The 23480-nt window shown below is 41.3% G+C and overlaps 1 protein-coding gene across 3 annotated transcripts in view; it reads right to left on the reverse strand.

The window, feature by feature from the left end:
• Positions 1-536: 536 nt before the first annotated feature.
• The window catches only part of LOC139159771 (vomeronasal type-2 receptor 1-like), a 63271-nt gene continuing 40327 nt past the window's right edge, over positions 537-23480 (reverse strand). The window contains exons 5-6 of one of the 3 annotated variants that reach the window (XM_070737154.1): positions 9877-9984; positions 537-1521 (exon numbers count right to left, since the gene is read on the reverse strand). In XM_070737154.1, coding sequence (XP_070593255.1) covers positions 1427-1521; positions 9877-9984 — 203 coding nt within the window. In that variant the 3' untranslated portion in view covers positions 537-1426. Of the gene's footprint in view, positions 1522-9876; positions 9985-23480 lie in introns of those variants that run through there. The other 2 variants (XM_070737155.1, XM_070737157.1) reach the window with 2 other exon arrangements.

Raw genomic sequence — 23480 nt, forward strand, 5'->3', positions numbered from 1 at the left:
CAGGAGATACTGTACCATTTGGGACAAATGGTTGTCTAGTCTCCTTTTGAAAGCCTCCAATGATGAAACACCCACAACTTCTGAAGAGAAGCTATTCCATTGATTGTATATTTTAACCATTAGGGTTTGAATTAGTTCTAGACCTCCATGGTCCCTTCCAACACTGTTGTTGTTGTAGTAGTAGTAGTTGTAGCAGTAGTAGTAATAGTAGTAGTAGAAGTAGTAGTAGTAGTAGTAGTAGTAGTAGTAGTAGTAGTAGTAGTAGTATTTATTAGACTTGTATGCTGCCCCTCTCCGAAGACTTATCATGTATTATCATGACACCGTATCCATTGCTTTGGGGGCTTCTACTGCACATTTATGAAAGTAAGGTCGAACTTCTCAAAAGTTGTGTTTGTGTCAAGCTCAAAATCTTTATATTAAAACAACAACATATAAACTCTGTGGGCAGAAGTTAAATTTTACATAAAATATGACTCTTTATTTGAACAAAACAATTCACTTGAGTCTGCAAATGCGGGTCTGATTCTTTATTACTTTGTTTCTTTTATCACATTTTTATATGGTCTTGCTAATATTCTGTTCTAGCTGATCAAGAATATAATATTCTAATATGTTCAGGACAAAAAAAAATTGGATTTATTGAAAGTTAATAACGGACCCTAAATCCATCATTCTTCGTTGCTTTTTCAGATCGGTTATAGTACTGCTTCAGAGACTCTGAATGATAAAAGTCAATTTCCATTTTTTTACCGGATGATCCCCAAAGAAAGGATCATGTACCCCGGAATGGTCCAACTGCTCCTCCATTTCAGATGGACCTTGATTGGTCTCTTTGCTTCAGACACAGAGGAGGGAGTGAATGCCATGAGGATATTGACTCCTTTGCTGGTCAGGAATGGAATTTGTGCTGTTATAGCACAACAATCTTCATCAGCTGTACATACAGCACCCCTCAGGGATGCCATTTCCAAGTGGAGACAAGTCAATGTCTTTGTTCACATCATAGAATATTTTTATATTTGGGACAGACTCCATACTTTTCATGCAATACTTAAATGTTTGCCAGAACCCATTGAAGGGAAAGTCTGGATACGTGCAGGCTTTGGAGAAATGGGAATAAAAAGACAACCATTTCTGAAATATGTCCATAGTGTTTGGGTCTTTGTCTTTCAATGGAAAGAAAGGCCAAATGACAGTTCCTTTGAACCAGATCTCTTTGTGCAACCACAGTTTGAAGATCAATCTTTTCTCTGTTCTTTTTCAGAAGACAGCATTTCTGTCAAAGGCCGGAGAAGATGTACACAGAATTCTCCATTGAAGACCAGAATGGAAAGAAATTGGATCTTGTACCGAACTAACCTCCATATTTATACTTTCATTAATATTCTGGCTCATGTCTTGAATGCTGCATATTCCTCCATGTTCAAGAGGAGAAGGAAAGAGGCAGAAGTGAGGCTGGGGACTCAAAGGCTGCAGCCATGGCAGGTATGGGGTCCTGAGAAAGATCCATCAAAGTTACTGTATTTGGAAAAGGAACAGGAAAACTGTATCAACCTTTTTGTGCTTCAAAGGACAAATGTTTGGTCCATCTAATCACTTGTGAATAATTTTCCAAAAAGCGGTATCATGCCATATATATTTTTGTATTAAACAGTGTTAATTTTATAAAATATGTATGCATTTTAAATAAATGAATTTTAGAACATACCGTATTTTTCGGTGCATAAGACACACCTTTTTCCTTCCTAAAAGAGGCTGATAATTAGGGTGTGTTTTATACTCTAAATGTAGGGTTTTTTTCTCCCCCCAGCCCTAACTAGCTGCTAACAATCTTCCCAGCTCTTACCTTGCAGGATCTTTCATTGTTTCTCTCTGTGAAGAATGTTTTCCAAGCCCTAAGCCCTTGTAGGTTTTTTTCTCCCATTACTCTAACTTGCTTTGAAGAAATTTATTTCCAGCCCTTACCAGGTGCTAACAATGTTCCCAGCTTTTACTGCAAAGCCTTCAATTCAGTGGTCCACGATAAACTACTCCTAAAACTCAAATCCTGTGGCATCTCAGGATTCCTCCACAGCTGGATGACTGCATTCCTGTCAAACAGGCAACAAGTTGTCTAAATTGGAAGCGCCATTTCCACCCCTGTCCCGGTTAAAAATGGCATTCCCCAAGGCAGCGTACTGGGACCTACTCTATTCATTCTCTACATCAACAACCTCTGCAATCATATCACAAGCAACTGTGTTCTTTTCACCGACGATGTAAAACTTTTCAACACCACGGACAACACATCTACTCTCCAAAAAGACCTCGACTTTGTCTCACATTGGTCTAACACATGGCAACTTCAAATATCAACCAGCAAATGTTCTACCCTCCACATCGGCAAAAAGAATCCGAACCTCATATATAAACTGAATAAACAAAATCTCACAGCCAACCCCCACTCAGTAAAAGACCTTGGAATACAAATATCAAATGATCTAAGTGCCAAAGCCCACTGGAACAATATTGCCAAAAAGGCTTCTAGAGTTATTAACCTGATCCTACACAGCTTCTGCTCTGGCAATCTCACACTACTCACCAGAGCCTACAAAACTTTTGCTAGACCCATCCTTGAATACAGTTCATCTGTCTGGAACCCATACCACATCTCGGACATCGACACCCTCGAAAATGTCCAAAGATACTTCACCAGAAGAGCCCTTCACTCCTTCACTACGAAAGCAGACTATCAATCCTAGGTCTAGAAAGCTTAGAACTACATTGCCTAAAACACAATCTAAGTATTGCTCACAATATCATATGCTGCAACGTTCTACCTGTCAATGACTACTTCAGCTTCAATCGCAACAACACAAGAGCATGCAACAGATTTAAACTTAATATTAACCGCTCCAAACTTGACTGTAAAAAATATGACTTTTGTAACCAAGTTGTCGAAGCGTGGAACTCATTACCGGACTCTATAATGTCATCCCCCAACCCCCAACACTTTACTCTTAGATTATCCATGGCTGACCTATCCAGATTCCTAAGAGGTCAGTAAGGGGTGAGTATAAGTGCACTAGAGTGCCTTCCGTCCCCTGTCCTATTGCTCTCCTATATCTCCTATACCTTTCTTCTATTCCTATATCTCTTCTTCTATTCTTTCATTGATATGTTTTATTCCTATATCTTCTCTTCTATTCTTTCTTAGATATATATTTACTATGAGTATATCCTCTATAACCTTCATTATGTATTTTATTATGTGTATACCCACTAAAACCCTCATTGTGTATTGGACTATATCAATTAAATAAACAAATAAACAAATAAACAAACAAACAAACAAACAAACATAGATAAAGGGGACCCAGTTGATATTGTATATCTTGACTTTCAAAGGGCTTTTGACAAAGTCCCTCACCAAAGGCTCCTAAAAAAGCTCTTCAGCCATGGAATTAGAGGACAGATCTTGTCCTGGATTGGTAACTGGCTAAATTGTAGGAAGCAAAGGGTGGCAATAAATGGACAATTCTCTAGATGGAAAGAAGTGAGAAGTGTTGTACCCCAAGGTTCAGTTTTTGGACCTTTACTTTTTAATTTATTCATTAATGATCTGGATGTAGAAGTAAATAGTGAGGTAGAAAAGTTTGCGGATAACACTAAATTGTTCCGGGTAGTGAAAAGTGAAACTGGTTTTCAGGAGCTCCAGAAGGATCTCAGCGATTCTGGTGGGGAGGCAAAGAGGAGGGCGGAGGTTGCAGCTCTGCCGGACTACGGCTATAACATCTGAAAATTAGGAGTTATAATCTGAGTTAGCAAAAAATACTCTAATTCTTCAGGGAGGCAAAACGTTGCTGCCTATGAAGACCCCCGATTCTGCAATCTTCTGTGGCATTCAGTGCTGTTTTTGCTCTGGAGTGCGTAACACCGGAAGGAAGATCAGCTGGGATGTGGAAGATGGTGGCCGCAAGTTGTCACACCACCCAGAGAACAAGAATCTGATGAGATCAGGAACTAACTGGGGTTTGTTGGAGTCAGAGACCGAGGATTGATCTGGGCAGATTTGAGGATAGCTGTCCCCCCCCCCCCGGCGGGCCCAGGAGGTCGAGTGTGGTATGGTGGGAGCACTCGGCATTGGAGGGGTCATTGGGTGGAGGGCTGTTACGGAGGAAGTGAGACAGCTGTGGTGGTGAAAGAGGAAGCTGGAGAAGCGTTGTGGGGATCAATGAGCTATGGCGAGGCTTATGGAGGGAGAAGGAAATCATCTCTGTGGAGGAGGAAACCGAGGAGAACATCATGGAGGCTTCCAGCTTGTGACGAGGTTTGCAGAGACTGTGTGGTGGCTGTATGACTGTGGTGTTATTGAAGGAGTGGGGAGTTGGAGATGTCACCCGATGAGTACAGAGACGGAAGGAAGTTGGGGCAAACATCGAGAGCCAAGCGGCACTGTGGAGACAGAGAGGCCGAGATCAGTGGCTGAAGCATAGAGAGAGATCTAGAAGCCTACCTCAGAGACTTTGGAGGACAGAATTTATATATTTAGGACTTTGCAATTCCCTTTTGAACTGTGTCAAACTGAACACTGAACATTTTTTGAGTTCACCTTTGAGAACTGGTGCTACATATTTCTGACTTGTTGATTAATGAATTTTAATCTATCTCCTATTTTCTTAACCTTTTTAATAATTAACTTTTAGATTTTTAGTATTAATATTAGTATTAATATTTTTAATTTTATTTTAACTTTCTTTTTAATTAAATTATTGGGGTGTTTCTTAAATGAATGGATAATTGGGGTGAGTTTAATAATATGTATGGAATGAATGAGTGGTATGGATGGGATGGGTGAGGTGGGTGGGATTATGGTATGGATGGGGTAAATGGGAATGGTATAAATGATTTACTTGGTCCACCTGACGAGAGAGAGGTTGGAGGGGAGGAGGCACCAATCTCTGGGGTGGCAGAGGGTCGGAATAGTCCAGTGCTGCTGGGGAGAGGCAGATATGGTGGGAGCCAAAGAGCTAGCCGTTCCAGGGGAATGAGAGATCGCTACTTAATAATGATCCCTTGTTCCAGCTCTGTGAGCTCAACCCAGAGTACTGGTGATGAGTGTAACTCTGCCCCTGGGCTCAGGCTGCTGCTACTCAATGCCAGGTCAGTGGTAAATAATGCTCTCCTCATCCGGGATTTGATCCTGGATGAGGAGGCCGACCTGACAGCCAAATTGATGAAAAACAACAAGAAAAACTTAGCCACTATCAGGATCTTAAAATTGAACTACAATGACTCTGGCATTAAGCAGTACAGATGGTCCCAGTGGTAATCGGCACACTGAGTGTTGTGCCAAAAGACCTCAGCCGATATTTGAAAACAATAAACATTGACAAAATCACAATCTGTCAGTTGCAAAAAGCCACCATACTTGGATCTGCGTGCATCAGACAGAAATACACCACACAGTCCTAGAACTTGGGAAGTGTTCGACTTGTGATATTGAAATACGAAAGCCAGCATATAAATCTTGTTTGCTGTGTATTTCTGCTTTTAACATTCCTGGCTGTTTCTGTTCTAGTTCCATCCATTTCTGAAGATGAATGAGTATTGCAATCTTTCCCGCATGAAATTCTACTTGAACCAAAATGGGGATTTAATAGCAGATATGAACCTCATAAGCTTCTTAGTTCTGTCCAGGAAAGATGCCATTAGAGAGCAACTAGGGAGTTTTGAAAAACAGAGACTTACAATCAATCAAAATGCCCTTTCACAGCTAAAGTTGCTCAACAAGGTAGGTGACATATTGGTGTATTTTCTCTGTTTTCCAAAGGCTTGGACATTTTTCAAGTGGCTAAGCCTATCCACCAACACAGTGAGAATTGAATGTAGGGAATAGAACTTTTATAGTTTTCTTCAATAGCTTGAGATGCTTCAGTACAACTGGCAAGGTATCCTTCAGATGCTGTAATATAAAACACTGTTTCAAATTGATTCAGCCATATCCTATGTGAGATGCTAGGTGGTCATTTTTAGGACATATAGTTCCCTTATGCAACTGGTATCTGTATAAATATATATACAGATACCAGTTGTAATGTATGTCTGTGGTGTAACATCCTGGATTTTGGTTCGGCTACAAGTTTGTGGTCTGGCCATGTGTTTATGGTGTCTGTCAGTTTGCTTTGTGTGTGTATTGGAGGGGGATGCAGCAGTTGGATGAGCTGCTGTGGTTTGGCTTCTGGGTGGTGGTTGTATTTGGTCTGTGGGTTGGGGGTGGGTTTGGGTCTGTTGAGGTGATTTGTGGTGGCGTCCTGTGTTATTCTGGGTCTGGCTTCAGGTTACCCCACCAACTAATCAGGAAGTTTCAACACATCTTGCAGCAGCTGAGCCAGCACTCCTCACCCACCCACCAGTATTTATAGAGGGAAGGCAGCTCAAATCACACTTTGTTCTCCATAGCACAAGGCCAAAAGCACCAGCCTGAAGATGATGAGTGGGACCTCATCGAAGCATCACCAGGAATCTCTGAAACTTACACGAGAAGAATCCTGAATATGCCAGGACCTTCATTATATCTGTCTGTCTGTCTGTCTGTCTATCATACATCTATCTATCTATCTATCTATCTATCTATCTATCTATCTATCTATCTATCTATCTATCTATCTATCATCTAATTATCTATCTATCTATCTATCTATCTATCATCTATCTATCTATCTATCTATCTATCTATCTATCTATCTATCTATCTATCTATCTACCTACCTACCTACCTTCCTACCTACCTACCTTCCTACCTTCCTACCTACCTACCTACCTGTCTGTCTATCTATCTATCTATCTATCTATCTATCTATCTATCTATCTATCTATCTATCTATCTATCTATCTATCTATCTATAATGAAGATCTTGGCATATTCGGGTTTATTCCCATGTGTGTGTGTGTATATATATATACATATATATGTTAAATGTTTTTTTAGCTGGAATTTTAAAATTAAGGGAGACTAGGATGGTCCCATTTCGGCCTTGTTCTGGCCTCATCAGCTAGCCACACCCTTTCCTTTACTGGGATTCGATCTGGTGAACTCTGCCTTCACCAGATCGAATCCCAGTAAAGGAAAGGGTGTGGCTAGCTGATGAGGCCAGAACAAGGCCGAAATGGGACCATCCTAGTCTCCCTTAATTTTAAAATTCCAGCTAAAAAAACATTTAACACATACAGAATATAGTTGTCGGCTATAAAAAATATATTAACTGCCTTGTAGTGGCCCTGGGTTGGGCCTAGAGGCAAAAAGGAGCTGTGACATTCCTTAAATATACCACGGTGATCCGACATAAGAATACATATATCTATCTATCTATCTATCTATCTATCTATCTATCTATCTATCTATCTATCTATCTATCTAATTATCTATCTATCTATCTATCTATCTATCTATCTATCTATCTATCTATCTATCTATAATGAAGATCTTGGCATATTCGGGTTTATTCCCATGTGTGTGTGTGTATATATATATACATATATATGTTAAATGTTTTTTTAGCTGGAATTTTAAAATTAAGGGAGACTAGGATGGTCCCATTTCGGCCTTGTTCTGGCCTCATCAGCTAGCCACACCCTTTCCTTTACTGGGATTCGATCTGGTGAACTCTGCCTTCATCAGATCGAATCCCAGTAAAGGAAAGGGTGTGGCTAGCTGATGAGGCCAGAACAAGGCCGAAATGGGACCATCCTAGTCTCCCTTAATTTTAAAATTCCAGCTAAAAAAACATTTAACACATACAGAATATAGTTGTCGGCTATAAAAAATATATTAACTGCCTTGTAGTGGCCCTGGGTTGGACCTAGAGGCAAAAAGGAGCTGTGACATTCCTTAAATATACCAGGGTGATCCGACATAAGAATACATATATCTATCTATCTATCTATCTATCTATCTATCTATCTATCTATCTATCTATCTATCTATCTATCTATCTATCTATCTATCTACATACATACATACATATATATGTATATACATTAAAAAAAAACATTTAACATATATATATATACATATATATATACACAGGGCAAAACCCGAACTCAGAACAATCTATATATATATATATATATATATGTATGTCACATGTTTAAGCTGAATTTGAAAATTAAGGGAGACTAGGATAGATCTATTTCGGCCTTATTTTGGCCTCATCAGCTAGCCATACCCACTATATATAGTTCCTTGCCTAACATTAGAACCTGGACTATATTATTATTATTATTATTATTATTATTATTATTATTATTATTATTATTATTATTACTACTACTATTATTGTAGTTTAAGTCTAAGTTGAAGTTTATTGGATATGTATGCGGCCCCTCTCCGAAGACATGGGGTGGCTTACAACATATAAAAAATGACAATATACAAAATCCAAATAATAAAAAATTTAAAGTTACAACTTAGAAAACTAAAGAACCAATTAAAATACATACATAACTATTCAATCAATAAACACACTATACATTTATCAACCAGAGGGAAGAATCTAGTAACCCCAAGCTTGGCAGCATAGGTGAGTCTTTAGATTCTTACAAAAGGCGAGGAGGGTGGCAGTATGAATCTCCAAAGGGAGCTGTTTCTAGAGGGCCAGGGCCCCCACAGAGAAGGCTTTTCCCCTAAGTCCCACCAAACAACATTGTCTAGTTGATTGTTAATAACAACAGCAACAACAGAGTTGGAAGGGACCTTGGAGGTCTTCTAGTCCAACCCCCTGCTTAGGCAGGAAACCCTACATTACTTCAGACAACATCTACCAACTTCCAGTGTTGGTGCATTCACAACTTCTGAAGGCAAGCTGTTCCACTGATCAACTGTTCTGACTGTCAGGAAATTTCTCCTTAGTTCTAAGTTACTTCTCTCCTTGTTTGGCTTCCACCCATTTCTTCTTGTTCTACCCTCAGGTGCTTTGGAGAATAGATTGACTCCTTCTTCTTTGTGGCAACCCCCGAGATATTGGAACACTGCTATCATGTCTCCCCTGGGCTCTCTTTTCATTAAACTAGCCATGCCCAGTTCCTGCAACCATTCTTCATATGTTTTACCCTCCAGTCTCCTAATCATCTTTGTCACTCTTCTCTGCACTTTTTCCTAGAGTCTCAATATCCTTTTTGCATCCTGGCCACCATAACTGAATGCAGTATTCCAAGTGTGACCTTAGTAAGGCCTTATAAAGTGGTATTAACACTTCACGTGATTGAGTCTATCCCTCTGTTAATGCAGCCTATAACTGTGTTGGTTTTGACAGTTGCTGCATACTGCTGGCTCATATTTAAATGGTTGTCCACTAGGACTCCAAGATCCATCTCACAGTTACTACTGTTGAGCAATGTACCACATATGCTATACCTGTGTGTTTTGTTTTTCTTGTCTAAATGTAGAACCTTACTTTTTTCACCATTGAATTTCATTTTGTTAGATAGCACCCAATGTTCACATTTGTCAAGATCCTTCTGTATTTTGCGCCTATCTTCTGGAGTGTTGGCTATTCCTGCTAGTTTGGTGTCATCTGCAAATTTGATAACTTCCCCATCTATCCAATTGTCCAAGTCATTGATGAAGATGTTGAAGAGTACTGGACCTAAAACAGAGCCTTAGAGTACTCCACTGCATACATCCTTCCATGTAGATGTAGTTCCATTGAGTACTACACATTGAATGTGGTTAGTTAGCCAGTTTTGAATCCATCTGGAGATGTTGCTGTCCATCCCCGTAACTCTAATCAAGACTGGACATGTTTCCTGTTGTCACCATTAGGAAATATGCTTTGGAATTCAGGTTTAACTTGTCATAGCTCAATAGATCATACTGATCAGAATTCTCCATACCTGGCTGTCCTGCAGGTCTTCTCTTCCGGGGGAGAATTTCCAAGGCTTTCCATTCATAAGAAATCATAATGACTGTTCTAATGTTTCTTGACCCAGAAAACTGAAGTACTAAAACAAGGATTGCCCCAAAAAATGGAGCAATTTGGAAAAGACAATTACTTAGATTAGTCTTTAGTTTATCATTTCATGTGAAACATCCTTGAATGCAATTATTTATTTAAACTGTCAACTATATTAAGTCTCTCTGGGAAAAAGGAGACTCCATATTTAACCAATAATAAATGTAGCTCTGTCTTTTCATGCTAATTGGTGTCCCCTAATTTTATTTATTTATTCATTTGTCCAATACACAAATTCATAGGAAGAAAAATAGACATGTGGTAATATATATAAGGGTAAAAGTGAACTTAGAGGAGAGGATATATGAAAGAAAGAAAATATATATGATAAGTGAGAGAAAGGAAAGACAATTGGACAGGGGACGAAAGGCACACCAGTTCACTTATGTACGCCCCTTATTGGCCTCTTAGGAACCTGGAGAGGTCAATCGTGGAGAGTCTATGGGAAAAATGTTGGGGGTTAGGGGTTGACACAATTGAGTCCGGTAATGAGTTCCACGCTTCGATAACTCAATTGTTGAAATCATATTTTTTACAGTCAAGTTTGGAGCAGTTCGTATTAAGTTTGAATCTGTTGCGTGCTCTTGTGTTAATTGTGGTTGTTCAACTGGGAAAAAACCCATCTTTTTGTGGACACCTTGCATAACCTTAGAAACATCTCTTTCTGTCACAAGGCTCATATTCATGTCACATGGGAGACAGCAAAAATGCCCAACTTACCATTTTTGAAGGTCATGTTTTCATGACTCACCTTCAATTTCATTATTATTATTATTATTATTATTATTATTATTATTATTATTATTATTATTATTTATTAGATTTGTATGCTGCCCCTCTCTGCAGACTTGGGGCGGCTCACAACAGTGATAAAACAATATAAAATGGCAAATATAATATTAAAAGTCTATAATAATAAATCTAACATTAAAAGACTAAAAACCCCATTATTTAAAAATCATACATACAACATACCATACATAAAACTACATAGGCAAAGGGAGATATCTCAGTTCCCCCATGCCTGATGGCAGAGGTGGGTTTTAAGGAGTTTACGAAAGGCAAGGATGGTGTGGGCAATCCTAATCTCTGGGGGGAGCTGGTTCCAGAGGGTTGGGGCCACCACAGAGAAGGCTCTTCCCCTGGGTCCCACCAGCTGACATTGTTTAGTCGACGGGACCCAGAGAAGGCCAACTCTGTGGGACCTAACCAGCTGCTGGGATTTGTGCGGCAGAAGGTGGTCTCACAGATATTCTGGTCCGGTGCCATGAAGGGCTTTAAAGGTCATAACCAACAGCCCTGCCTGTGCTGCTCGAAGAGGTGGCCGGGCTGGCGGTGGAGTTCCCCGGACTTATTGTCCTGGGGGACTTCAATCTGCCGTCGCTCGGCGGTTCCTCAGGATTAGCACAGGAGTTCATGGCCACCATGACAGCCATGGACCTGACTCAAGTAGTTCAGTGTCCGACTCACGAGGGTGGACACACACCCGACATGGTATTCCTCTCGGAGCAATTGACTAGTGGTCTGAGACTAAGGGGCTTAGAAGCATTGCCTTTGTCATGGTCAGACCATTTTCTACTGCAGCTCAACTTCCTGGCTCCAATCCTCCCCCACAGGGAGGTGGAACCGATTAGGAGGTTCCGCCCCAGACGCCTGATGGACCCTGAGGGCTTTCAGAAAGCGCTTGGGGTTTTACCAGATTTGCTCGTCCACAGCTCGGCAGAGTCTCTTGCTGAGGCCTGGAACAAGGCTGCAGCGGAGGCTCTTGACCGAATTGCGCCACTGCGACCTCTCTGTGGCACTAGACCCCGTAGAGCTCCATGGTTCAACGAGGAGCTCCGGGAGTTGAAACGCCAGAAGAGACGTCTAGAGAAGCGATGGAGGAAGAGTAAGTCCGAATCCGACCGAACACTTGTAAGAGCTTTTATTAAGACTTACAAAGTGGCGCTCAAGGCGGCAAGATGCGCGTACCATGCCGCCTTGATTGCATCAGCGGAATCCCGCCCGGCTGCCCTGTTTAGGGTGACCCGCTCCCTTCTAAATCAGGGGGGAGTTGGGGAACCCTTGCAGGGCAGTGCTGAGGAATTTAACTCATTTTTTGCTGATAAAGTTGCTCAGATCCGAGCGGAACTCGACTCCAATTGCATAGCAGTATCGGCTGACAATGAGTCAGTCGAGGTGACTGGGGCTAAATGTATTTGTCCATCTGTCTGGGAGGAGTTTAACTTGGTGACACCTGATGAAGTGGACAAGGCCATTGGAGCTGTGAGTTCTGCCACCTGCTTACTGGATCCGTGTCCCTCTTGGTTGGTTTCGGCCAGTCGAGAGGTGACACGGAGCTGGGTCCAGGAGATTGTCACCGCCTCCTTGGGGAGGGGGTCCTTCCCGGCTCCTTATAAGGAGGCACTTGTGCACCCCCTCCTCAAGAAGCCTTCCCTGGACCCAGCCGTGTTTAATAACTACCGTCCAGTCTCCAACCTTCCCTTTATGGGGAAGGTTGTTGAGAAGGTGGTGGCGCTCCAACTCCAGCGGTCCTTGGAAGAAGCCGATTATCTAGGGCCTCAACAGTCGGGTTTCAGGCCCAGTTACAGCACGGAAACTGCTTTGGTCGCATTGATGGATGATCTCTGGCGGGCCCGGGACTGGGGCTTGTCCTCTGTCCTGGTGCTTCTTGACCTCTCAGCGGCTTTTGATACCATAGACCATGGTATCCTTCTGCGCCGACTGGAGGGGTTGGGAGTGGGAGGCACTGTTCTCCAGTGGTTCTCCTCCTACCTCTCCGGTCGGTCGCAGTCGGTGTTAGTGGGGGGTCAGAGGTCGACCTCTAGGTTTCTCCCTTGTGGGGTACCTCAGGGGTCGGTCCTATCCCCCCTGCTATTTAATATCTACATGAAACCGCTGGGTGAGATCATCCAAGGGCATGGGGTGAGGTATCATCAATATGCGGATGATACCCAGTTGTACATCTCCACCCCATGTCCAGTCAGCGAAGCAGTGGAAGTGTTGTGCCGGTGCCTGGAGGCTGTTGGGGACTGGATGGGTGTCAACAAACTCATACTCAATCCAGACAAGACGGAGTGGCTGTGGGCGTTGCCTTCCAAGGACAATTCCATCTGTCCGTCCATTACCCTGGGAGGGGAACTACTGACCCCCTCAGAGAGGGTGCACAACTTGGGCGTCCTCCTCGACCCACAGCTGACATTGGAACATCATCTTTCGGCTGTGGCGAGGAGGGCGTTTGCCCAGGTTTGCCTGGTGCACCAGTTGCGGCCCTATTTGGACAGGGAGTCATTGCTCACAGTCACTCATGCCCTTATCACCTCAAGGTTCGATTACTGCAACGCTCTCTACATGAGGCTACCTCTGAAAAGTGTTTGGAAACTTCAGATCGTGCAGAACGCAGCCGCGAGAGCCATCGTGGGGCTTCCCAGATTCGCCCACGTTTCTACAACACTCCGTGGCCTGCATTGGCTGCCGATCAGTTTCCGGTCACAATTCAAAGTGTTGGTCATGACCTTTAAAGCCCTACATGGCATTGGACCAGAATACCTCCGGAACCGCCTACTACCGCACGAATCCCAGCGGCCGATAAGGTCCCACAGAGTTGGCCTTCTCCGGGTCCCGTCGACTAAACAATGTCGTCTGGCAGGCCCCAGGGGAAGAGCCTTCTCTGTGGTGGCCCCGGCCCTCTGGAATCAACTCCCCCCGGAGATTAGAACTGCTCCCACCCTCCTTGTCTTCCGTAAACTACTTAAGACCCATCTATACCGCCAGGCATGGGGGATTTGAGACATCTTTTCCCCCAGGCTTATTATAATTTATGTTTGGTATGTATGTGCTGTTTGGTTTTTTAAATTGATAGGGTTTTTAGCTTTTTCTTAATATTAGATTTGTGCCTGTACAATATTGTTTTATCACTTGTTGTGAGCCGCCCCGAGTCTTCGGAGAGGGGCGGCATACAAATCTAATAAATTATTATTATTATTATTATTATTATTATTATTATTATTATTATTATTATTATTATTATTATTATTATTATTATTATTATTATTATTATTATTGAATTATGACCGGAAACTGATCAGCAACCAATGCAGACTGCAGAGTGTTGGTGTAACATGGGCATACTTAGGGAAGCCATGATTGCTCTCTCAGCAACATTCTGCATGATCTAGAGTTTCCGAACACTCTTCAAAGGTAGCCCCATGTAGAGAGCATTACAGTAGTCGAACCTCGAGGTGATGAGGGCATGAGGGACTGTGAGCAGTGACTCCCGGTCCAAATAGGGCCGCAACTGGTGCACCAGGCGAACTTAGGCAAATGCCCCCCTCGCCACAGCCAAAAGATGGTGCTCTAATGTCAGCTGTGGATTGACAAGGATGCCCAAGTTGCGGACCCTCTCTGAGGGGGTCAATAATTACGCCCTCAGGGTGATGGATGGAAAGATGGAATTGTCCTTGGGAGGTAAATCCCACAGCCACTCCGTCTTATCAGGGTTGTGTTTGAGTCTGTTGACACCCATCCAGGCCCCAACAGCCTCCAGACACCGGCAAATCACTTCCACTGCTTCGTTGACTGGACATGGGGTGGAGATGTACAGCTGGGTATCATCGGCTTATTGATGATAGCTCACCCCATGCCCTTGGATTCATCTCACTTTAGTTCTAGAAACTGGGCAGTCAGTTTTAGCCCTGCTGTTCTGTTCAAAAACAGAACTTGTACTTGTACTGTTCCCGGGTCTATTTGACTCGGACCAAAAATTGTTCATTTAAGGTACTTATATTTTGTCTTTTTGAAAACATTTTTCACTTGGAAACTAGTTTAAACATTTCTGCACACAATGAAATGAAAATTGAACTGAAAAATTAATGCTTATTGGTTTAATCATAAGAATTTTCGGTCCAGGTCAGGGTGACCCAGGAACAGAACTAGTGTGACTTTTTTTTCTCAGCAAGAAAGAAGCCCCCAACACCCCCCCAAAGAAAAAATCCTCATAGAGAGAACCCCTGAAATGATGCAAAGTCATGAAATTTCAAGTTTCAGATATGCAGGGGAAATTTTTTTATAGGGTCTCAAACTTTGATTTCGGGTCTCACAAACAGAACAGTAGGGCATTGATTGCTTATATGTACCTGGACTATCATTAAATGTTGCACCTTCTGATTCTTGACGAATGTATCTTTTATGTACACTGAGAGCATCCGAACCAAGACAAATTCCTGGTGTGTCCAATGACTTGGTCAATAAAAAAATCCATTCTATTCTGTTCTGTTCTATTCTATTCTTTGGTGCCCATATAATATTAGCAAATATTATAAACAAATAAGCATAGAAGATTGATGGCAGAAAAAGACCTCATGGTCCATCTAGTCTGCCCTTATACTATTTCCTGTATTTTATCTTAGGATGGACATATGTTTATCCCAGGAAAGTTTAAATTCAGTTACTGTGGATTTACCAACCACGGCTGCTGGAAGTTTGTTCCAAGCATCTGCTACTCTTTAACACTTCCCTCCTGAACCTTATTTAACCCTTTAACATATTTAAATATTTTGATCATGTCTCCCCTTTCCCTTATGTCCTCCAGACAATACAGATTGAGTTCATGAAGTCTTTCCTGATAAGCTTTATGCTTAAAGCCTTCCACCATTTTTGTAGCCCGTCTTTGGACCCATTCAATTTTATCAATATCTTTTTGTAAGTGGGGTCTCCAGAACTGAACACAGTCTTCCAAATGTGGTCTCACCAGCGCTCTATACAGCGGGAGCACAATCTCTTTCTTCCTGCTTGTTATACCTCTAGCTATGCAGCCAAGCATTCTACTTGGTTTCCTTGTTCACCCATTTTGAGAACAAAGATGGTTGACAGCCCAAAATTTATAACAAAGTTTTCCTTTTCTGGAGGTGGTTCTGGACTACTTGCAAATGGGGAGAGCCTTGCAATGATACATGTAGTCCAGAAAAGTTATTTTCAGATTCATCTTGTCACAGATTTCTTCCTCATAGTTTTATTCAGTTTTAATCAATCTATTAATATTTTGAAAAACCATAATTTTTTTAGAATAAATTTCATTTAAATCTTTAATATGAACATCTCACTTTAATTTCATGGGTAAATGAAGAAAGAAGGCGTGCATGGTAATATAACCAGGTAGAGGACCACTAATTGAAACTTCATGCTTAAATCTTATCTCAATTACTTCAGTGCAGAATTTATTCAGTAAAAATGTCCTTTCTTGCAATGATATATTCTAGAAGCAAAGGGAGAAACTAAATGAAAAATCTGTCAACACTTCTTTACCCTGCATTACTGAGAGTCAGTTAAAAAGTTCTTATTTACCTAAGTGAAGTACAGCAACCACTTGACTAATGTTCATGTCTATTATTCATTGAGGGTTAGTTCTAACATATTTTATTTGGCATTCCTTGTTTTCTTGCTTAGTCTTTGCCTCAGTCCAAATGTGTGGAAAATTGTCATCCTGGATTTTTCAAGCAGGCTCGGAAAGAACAGCCAGTTTGCTGCTATGATTGTGTTCCTTGTCCAGAGGGGACCATCTCCACTCAGGAAGGTGGGTCTTACCAGAGAAAAGGCTACTAGATTCATCCAGAGCATTTTGATCAGTGTATTTTAAAAGAAACATCTAAGGTTGACAATTTTGTGGTTCTCAATTTTTTGAGGGACAAGGTAGGAAGAGATAGAAGAACATGGTGGATAATTTGCATCAAAGAAATTTCTATTTTCTTGCCAGTTTGGAGCTGTCCTCTCAATCAATTATGGTTCTTAGGAACATTAGGAACATCTGTATTATTTGAAGTTGAGGAATGGTTTCAGACCAATCACTTTTGCTCACCCAAACCCAGTTTGTATTACAGGCAAAAAGATGTATACATCGATCAATTACATAATCAGTCAATTGTTATTAAGGTTATGTAACTACATAAGCAGAAGGTCTCATTACGGTAACTATGGAGGGAGAGTGGAGGCATGAGGGAAATACACAAGGAGGATTTGTCATAACAGATGTGGAAGAAAGGACATAAATTACATTTATCATTATTAGGGATACAATCTGCCTCTTTTATTTTTAGTGCTTTAATTTTCCACATTATGGATTAAGAGGTAAAACCCAAATATTGTTTATAGCCCAGTTTAACATTCCCAGATTTAGCATAACCACCACCATGGTTGGACTACTGCTGTGACTTACTGTGTATACTATATATAAATCAATGAATTAATTGATTTATATATAGTATACAAGGAACAATGAATGAAAATGTGGTGAGACCATATTTGGAATACTGTGTTCAGTTCTGGAGACCTCACCTACAAAAAGATATTGACAAAATTGAACAGGACCAAAGACGGGCTACAAGAATTGTGGAATGTCTTAAGTATAAAACGTATCAGGAAAGACTTAATGAACTCAATCTGTATAGTCTGGAGGACAGAAGGAAAAGGGGGGACATGATCGAAACATTTAAATATGTTAAAGGGTTAAATAAGGTTCAGGAGGGAAGTGTTTTTAATAGGAAAGTGAACACAAGAACAAGGGGACACAATCTGAAGTTAGTTGGGGGAAAGATCAAAAGCAACAGGAGAAAATATTATTTTACTGAAAGAGTAGTAGATCCTTGGAACAAACTTCCAGCAGATGTGGTTGGTAAATCCACAGTAACTGAATTTAAACATGCCTGGGATAAACATATATCCACTGTAAGATAAAATACAGGAAATAGTATAAGGGCAGACTAGATGGATCATGAGGTCTTTTTCTGCCGTCAGTCTTCTATGTTTCTATGTTTCTATGAATTAATTAATCAATTAATTTTTATTTAGATCATGGAACCACCTAAGCAGAACGATGTAATTCAGGGACCATGGAGGGAGAGGGTTTGAGTTCAAGGGACAAGAGTAATACACACAAAAGACTCACCATAAAAAACCTGGAACAGTTTTATGTTGAAAGAAGGAATGTGAATTAAATTAACCATTATTAGCGGTAAAATTTGACTTTTTATTTTTAGTGCTTTAATTTTCCATATTATAGATTAAGAAATAAAACACAAATATTGTTTATAGGTTCAACGTTCCCAGATTCAGCATAATCACCATCATGGTTTTCTTGCTTGGATTGCTATAGTGGCTTTCCTCTCCTTCTTATCTTTCCAATTTTCTGGGATATTAATTAATGAAATACAACAGCAACAAAAGTAGGGGATATAGTTGTGGTTCTAATAGCGACTATTAACTATTGGTATTAAAAAGAAACCTGTCTAAAAAGAATTTAAAAAAAAAAAACTTAGCTATGGCATTTATTTCATAAGTGTAACAGAATGCCACATGAATACATAAAATTATCAGGAGCAGCATATAAACTGTGTATCAAAATATAAAACACCAGAATAGTAAATTATTTTAAAAATGAATACTAGGAATGATAGGTACAATTATGAATAGAATTAAATTATGTCTGAGCAGTTACTACAGAGGCTAAGCCTATCGCTGGATATCTGGACCCTTTAGCCATTGGACACAATGCTCTTGAGATGATGTATTTCATGCAGGGATCCAGAGAACCTTCTGAGCATTCCATCGTAAAATGATATAAAGTTTGTGGGATGATCACACAGTCACAGTTAATATTGTCAAGCTGCTCCAATTGCGTTTTTGCAATATTGGCTCCTGCCATAGTTGATCAACATCATCTGACATCCAAAGAATATATTACTTGAAAGGTGAAAAGAGATATTACTTTTTCTTTTGTCAGATGCTGAAAAATGCACCAAGTGCCCAGATGATCGATATCCTAACAAGAACAGAGTCCAATGCATACATAAAAGAATAACTTTTCTGTCCTATGAAGAACATCTGGGCATCATCCTGGTCTCCTTTGCCCTACTCTTGTTTCTAACCACAGGATTCATTTTATTCATATTCATTAAATACCTTGAAACTCCCATTGTCAAAGCCAACAACCGGGATCTCTCCTACATCCTCCTGGTCTCCCTCCTGCTTTGTTTCTCGTCCTCCTTTTTTTTCATTGGACGACCAAGTAAAGCCTCTTGTCTTCTCCGACAAACAGTGTTCAGCATTGTGTTCTCAATAGCTGTGTCTTCTGTGTTGGCCAAAACAATCATGGTGGTTTTGGCATTCCTGGCCTCAAAACCAGGAAGCAGGGTGAGGAGATGGTTGGGGAAGAGCTTGACCAACTTTATCATCCTTTCTGGTTCGGTTGGCCAAATTTTCATCTGTGCCTTATGGCTTGGAATTTCTCCCCCATTCCCCGAGGCTGATTTATACTCACAGCTTGGTGTGATCATTCTTCAATGCAATGAGGGCTCTGTCACCATGTTTTATGTTGTCCTTGGCTATATGTGGTTCCTAGCTGCCATTTGCTTCACTGTAGCTTTCCTGGCCAGGAATCTACCTGGGGCCTTCAATGAAGCCAAGCTGATCACCTTCAGCATGCTGGTCTTCTGCAGTGTCTGGGTCTCTTTCCTGCCCACCTACCTGAGCACCAAAGGAAAGTCCATGGTGATTGTTCAGGTCTTCTCTATCTTAGCCTCCAGTACTGGACTGTTGGGTTGCATCTTCTTCCCCAAATGCTACATTATAATCCTGAGGCCAGATCTAAACACTAAGGAACATCTAATCATAAAAGTAGAAAAATGACTGTGAAATTGTTTATTAGGCTCTGTAGGAAACTGTAGGAAATGAGCCACCCCGAGTCTTCAGAGAAGGGCAGCATACAAATCTAATTAATGAAAATAATAATAATAATAATAATAACAACAACAACAACAACAACAACAACAACAACAACAACAACAATAATAATGTGACTATGTGAAGGAGAGCAAAGAGCCAACATTGATAGAGGTCACAGTAGGAAGCTTCTCAAGTTGAAGCAAACTAAGGACCAGTACAGAAAAACTGTAACTCAATATTGTATCGACAGCTGGCGGAAGAAAGCATTGCAAGGCCAGTTCTTGGAGAAGATTGAAGGCAAAGTGGATAAAGAAAAGACCTGGTCATGGCTTACAAGTGGAACACTCAAGAAGGAGACAGAACGACTAATACTGGCTGCACAAGAACAGGCCATTAGAACGAATGCTGTCAAAGCCAAAATTGAAAAATCAACAGACGATCCAAAGTGCAGACTCCGTAAAGAAACAGATGAAACAATCGATCATATTCTCAGCTGCTGCAAAAAAGAACTTTTTGTTTGTTTGTTTGTTTGCTTGACTTATATGCCACTCAATCCCATGGGACTCAGGGCGGCTCACAAAAATAAAAAATATACAACTTCATAGCTCTTATGGGCTCTCAGAGTTTCATGACATTGTGTTGAGTCATAATTATCCTAACATTTGGCTGCGTAGCTAGAGGTATAACAAGCAGGAAGAGGGAGATTGTGATCCCCTTATATAGAGCGCTGGTGAGACCACATTTGGAGTACTGTGTTCAGTTCTGGAGACCTCACCTACAAAAAGATATTGACAAAATTGAACAGGACCAAAGACGGGCTACAAGAATGGTGAAAGGTCTTAAGCATAAAACGTATCAGGAAAGACTTAATGAACTCAATCTGTATAGTCTGAAGGACAGAAGGAAAAGGGGGGACATGATCGAAACATTTAAATATGTTAAAGGGTTAAATAAGGTTCAGGAGGGAAGTGTTTTTAATAGGAAAGTGAACACAAGAACAAGAGGACACAATCTGAAGTTAGTTGGGGGAATGATCAAAGGCAACATGAGAAAATATTATTTTACTGAAAGAGTAGTAGATCCTTGGAACAAACTTCCAGCAGATGTGGTTGGTAAATCCACAGTAACTGAATTTAAACATGCCTGGGATAAACATATATCAATTGTAAGATAAAATACAGGAAATAGTATAAGGGCAGACTAGATGGACCATGAGGTCTTTTTCTGCCATCAGTTTTCTATGTTTCTATGTAACATTTAGTTATTTATTTATTTCTTCAATTCCTATGCCGCTTAACTCCTAGGCACTCTAGATGGCTCACAGCAGAAATATAAATCATCAATAATAATACAAAAACTTCTAAAAACAGTTTAAAAACAATTTTGCAATTCACACAGTTAGACCCCTGCATACCATTTATGGGCAGATCTCACTTATTACCACCATAGGATCAAGGGCCCCAGGCCTGTCAGAAAAGCCAGGTCTTTACCACTTTCCGTAAGACCACAGCCACAGAGAAGGCCCTCCCCCAGGGATCTGCCAGTCGACAATGTTTAGCTGATGGGACCTGGAGAAGACCAACTCTGTGGTCTCTTACCAGCCACTGGGACCTATGTGGTAGAAGGCGGTCTCAAAGATGGTCTGGTTCTAAGTCATGTCGGGCTTTAAAGATAATGACCAACACCTTGAATTGTGTCTGGAGACCAATCGGGAGCTAGTGCCACCCATGGAAATAGGTACACCCACGGCAACTCGTGCAGCTGCATTCTGGACCAACTGTAGTCTCCAAACACTCTTCAGGGATAGTCCTATGTAGAGCATGTTGCAATAATCTAACTGTGAGGTGACAAGGGCATGGGTGACTATGAAAAGAGCCTCCTGATCCAAGTAGAGTCGCAACTGGTGCACTAGGTGAACCTGTGCACCATCTTGTGCAACATCCTTTCTGGACATATCCAAAAAGTAGTGATTGTGCAACAAAACAGCACTTGAAAGGTGCAACATAAATTGTTAAGATGTCTAGCTTGGTGCAGTGTTGTGTTCCGTAATAGCTTGTGGAACTTGGGGTGCTGCCCTCTTTGCATAAGGACATCTAGTTTATATGGCGAGATCTCTAGATTGCAGTCCTTAGTTTGTAGCTTGCAGTCAGAAGTGGAAAGATTGTCCCAGCCATGTGCTGTGTGCAGCCATGTGTGCAGCCTCCACTTCCACAGTGCCCCCTGAGGAGGAAGGTTGTGTGGACAACTGCTGGTTCAGGAAGATTACATGCAGTGGAGAAAAACATTGCAATTTTAGTCTCTCTGCATCGAATTCCTATAATGTTCTTGCGGATTTAAATAGTAAGGATGTTGTAGATAAGAGGGAGGCCCCTCAGGCGGAGAATGAGGGGATGTTCCAAGGGGAAGTGTTTGTAAGTGAGGTGCATAGTGTCACCAAACCATCAAGTGCAGTTAGTAGAAATAAAAAGAGGACACATTTTCTTGTGGGTGACTCGACTGTTAGAGGTGTTGATTTGGGACAGAGTAAGGATGTGGTGAAGCTGATGAGGTGACTCCAAGGGGCCACTACCAGCAGGGACAGGAGGCAGATTACAAACATTGTCAAGGCTGTGAGTAAAAGTAATAATGTTGATGTGGTGGTGCATCTTGGCACAAATGATTTGTCCCAGAGAAATGTTAATGTAATGAAAAGAGATTTCCAATGTCTAAGTGTGGAGCTGGGTAAAATAACTGATTCAGTGACTTTCTCAGAGGTCGGTCCTCTCCCCCCTGCTATTTAATATCTACATGAAACCACTGGGTGAGATCATCCAAGGGCATGGGGTGAGGTATTACCAGTATGCAGATGATACCCAGCTGTACATCTCCACCCCATGTCCAGTCAACGAAGCAGTGGAAGTGATGTGCCAGTGCCTGGAGGCTGTTGGGGTCTGGATGGGTGTCAACAGACTTAAACTCAACCCTGATAAGACGGAGTGGCTGTGGGTTTTGCCTCCCAAGGACAATTCTATTTGTCCGTCCATCACCCTGAGCCTTCTCTGTGGGGGCCTCGGCCCTCTGGAATCAACTCCCCCCGGAGATTAGAATTGCCCCCGCCCTCCTCGCCTTTTGTAAGCTCCTTAAAACTCACCTCTGCCATCAGGCATGGGGGAACTGAGATATTCTTTCCCCCTAGGCCTTTACAATTTACGCATGGTATGTTTTTATGTATGTTTGGTTTCATAATAAGGTTTTTTTTAGTTATTTTAGTATTGGATTGGATTGTTACTTGTTGTTTTTATCATTGTTGTTAGCCACCCCGAGCCTATGGAGAGGGGCGGCATACAAATCCAATAAATGAATGAATGAATGAATGAATGAATAAATAAATAAATAAATAAATCAGCAAAAAATCAGTACTGTGAAGTTTAGGTTAGGTTTAGGTTAGGTTTATTGGATTTATATGCCGCCCCTCTCCGCAAACTCAGGGCGGCTCACAACAATAATAAAAAACAGTACGGTACACAATACCAAATCCAATGCCCACCCATCCAGTTACAATTTAAATTAATAATCTCATAAAAACAGTATATATAAAAAACAGGCACACAGTCAATCAATCAACAGAACAACATGGGCAAGGGGGAGGTGTTTTAGTTCCCCCATGCCTGATGGCAAAGGTGGGTCTTAAGGAGTTTACGGAAGGCAGGGAGGGTGGGGGCAATCCTAATCTCAGGGGGGAGCTGGTTCCAGAGGGTCGGGGCCCCCACAGAGAAGGCTCTTCCCCTGGGT

This window comes from Erythrolamprus reginae, chromosome 2 (genome assembly GCF_031021105.1).
Source record: "Erythrolamprus reginae isolate rEryReg1 chromosome 2, rEryReg1.hap1, whole genome shotgun sequence".
Lineage (NCBI taxonomy): Eukaryota > Metazoa > Chordata > Lepidosauria > Squamata > Dipsadidae > Erythrolamprus > Erythrolamprus reginae.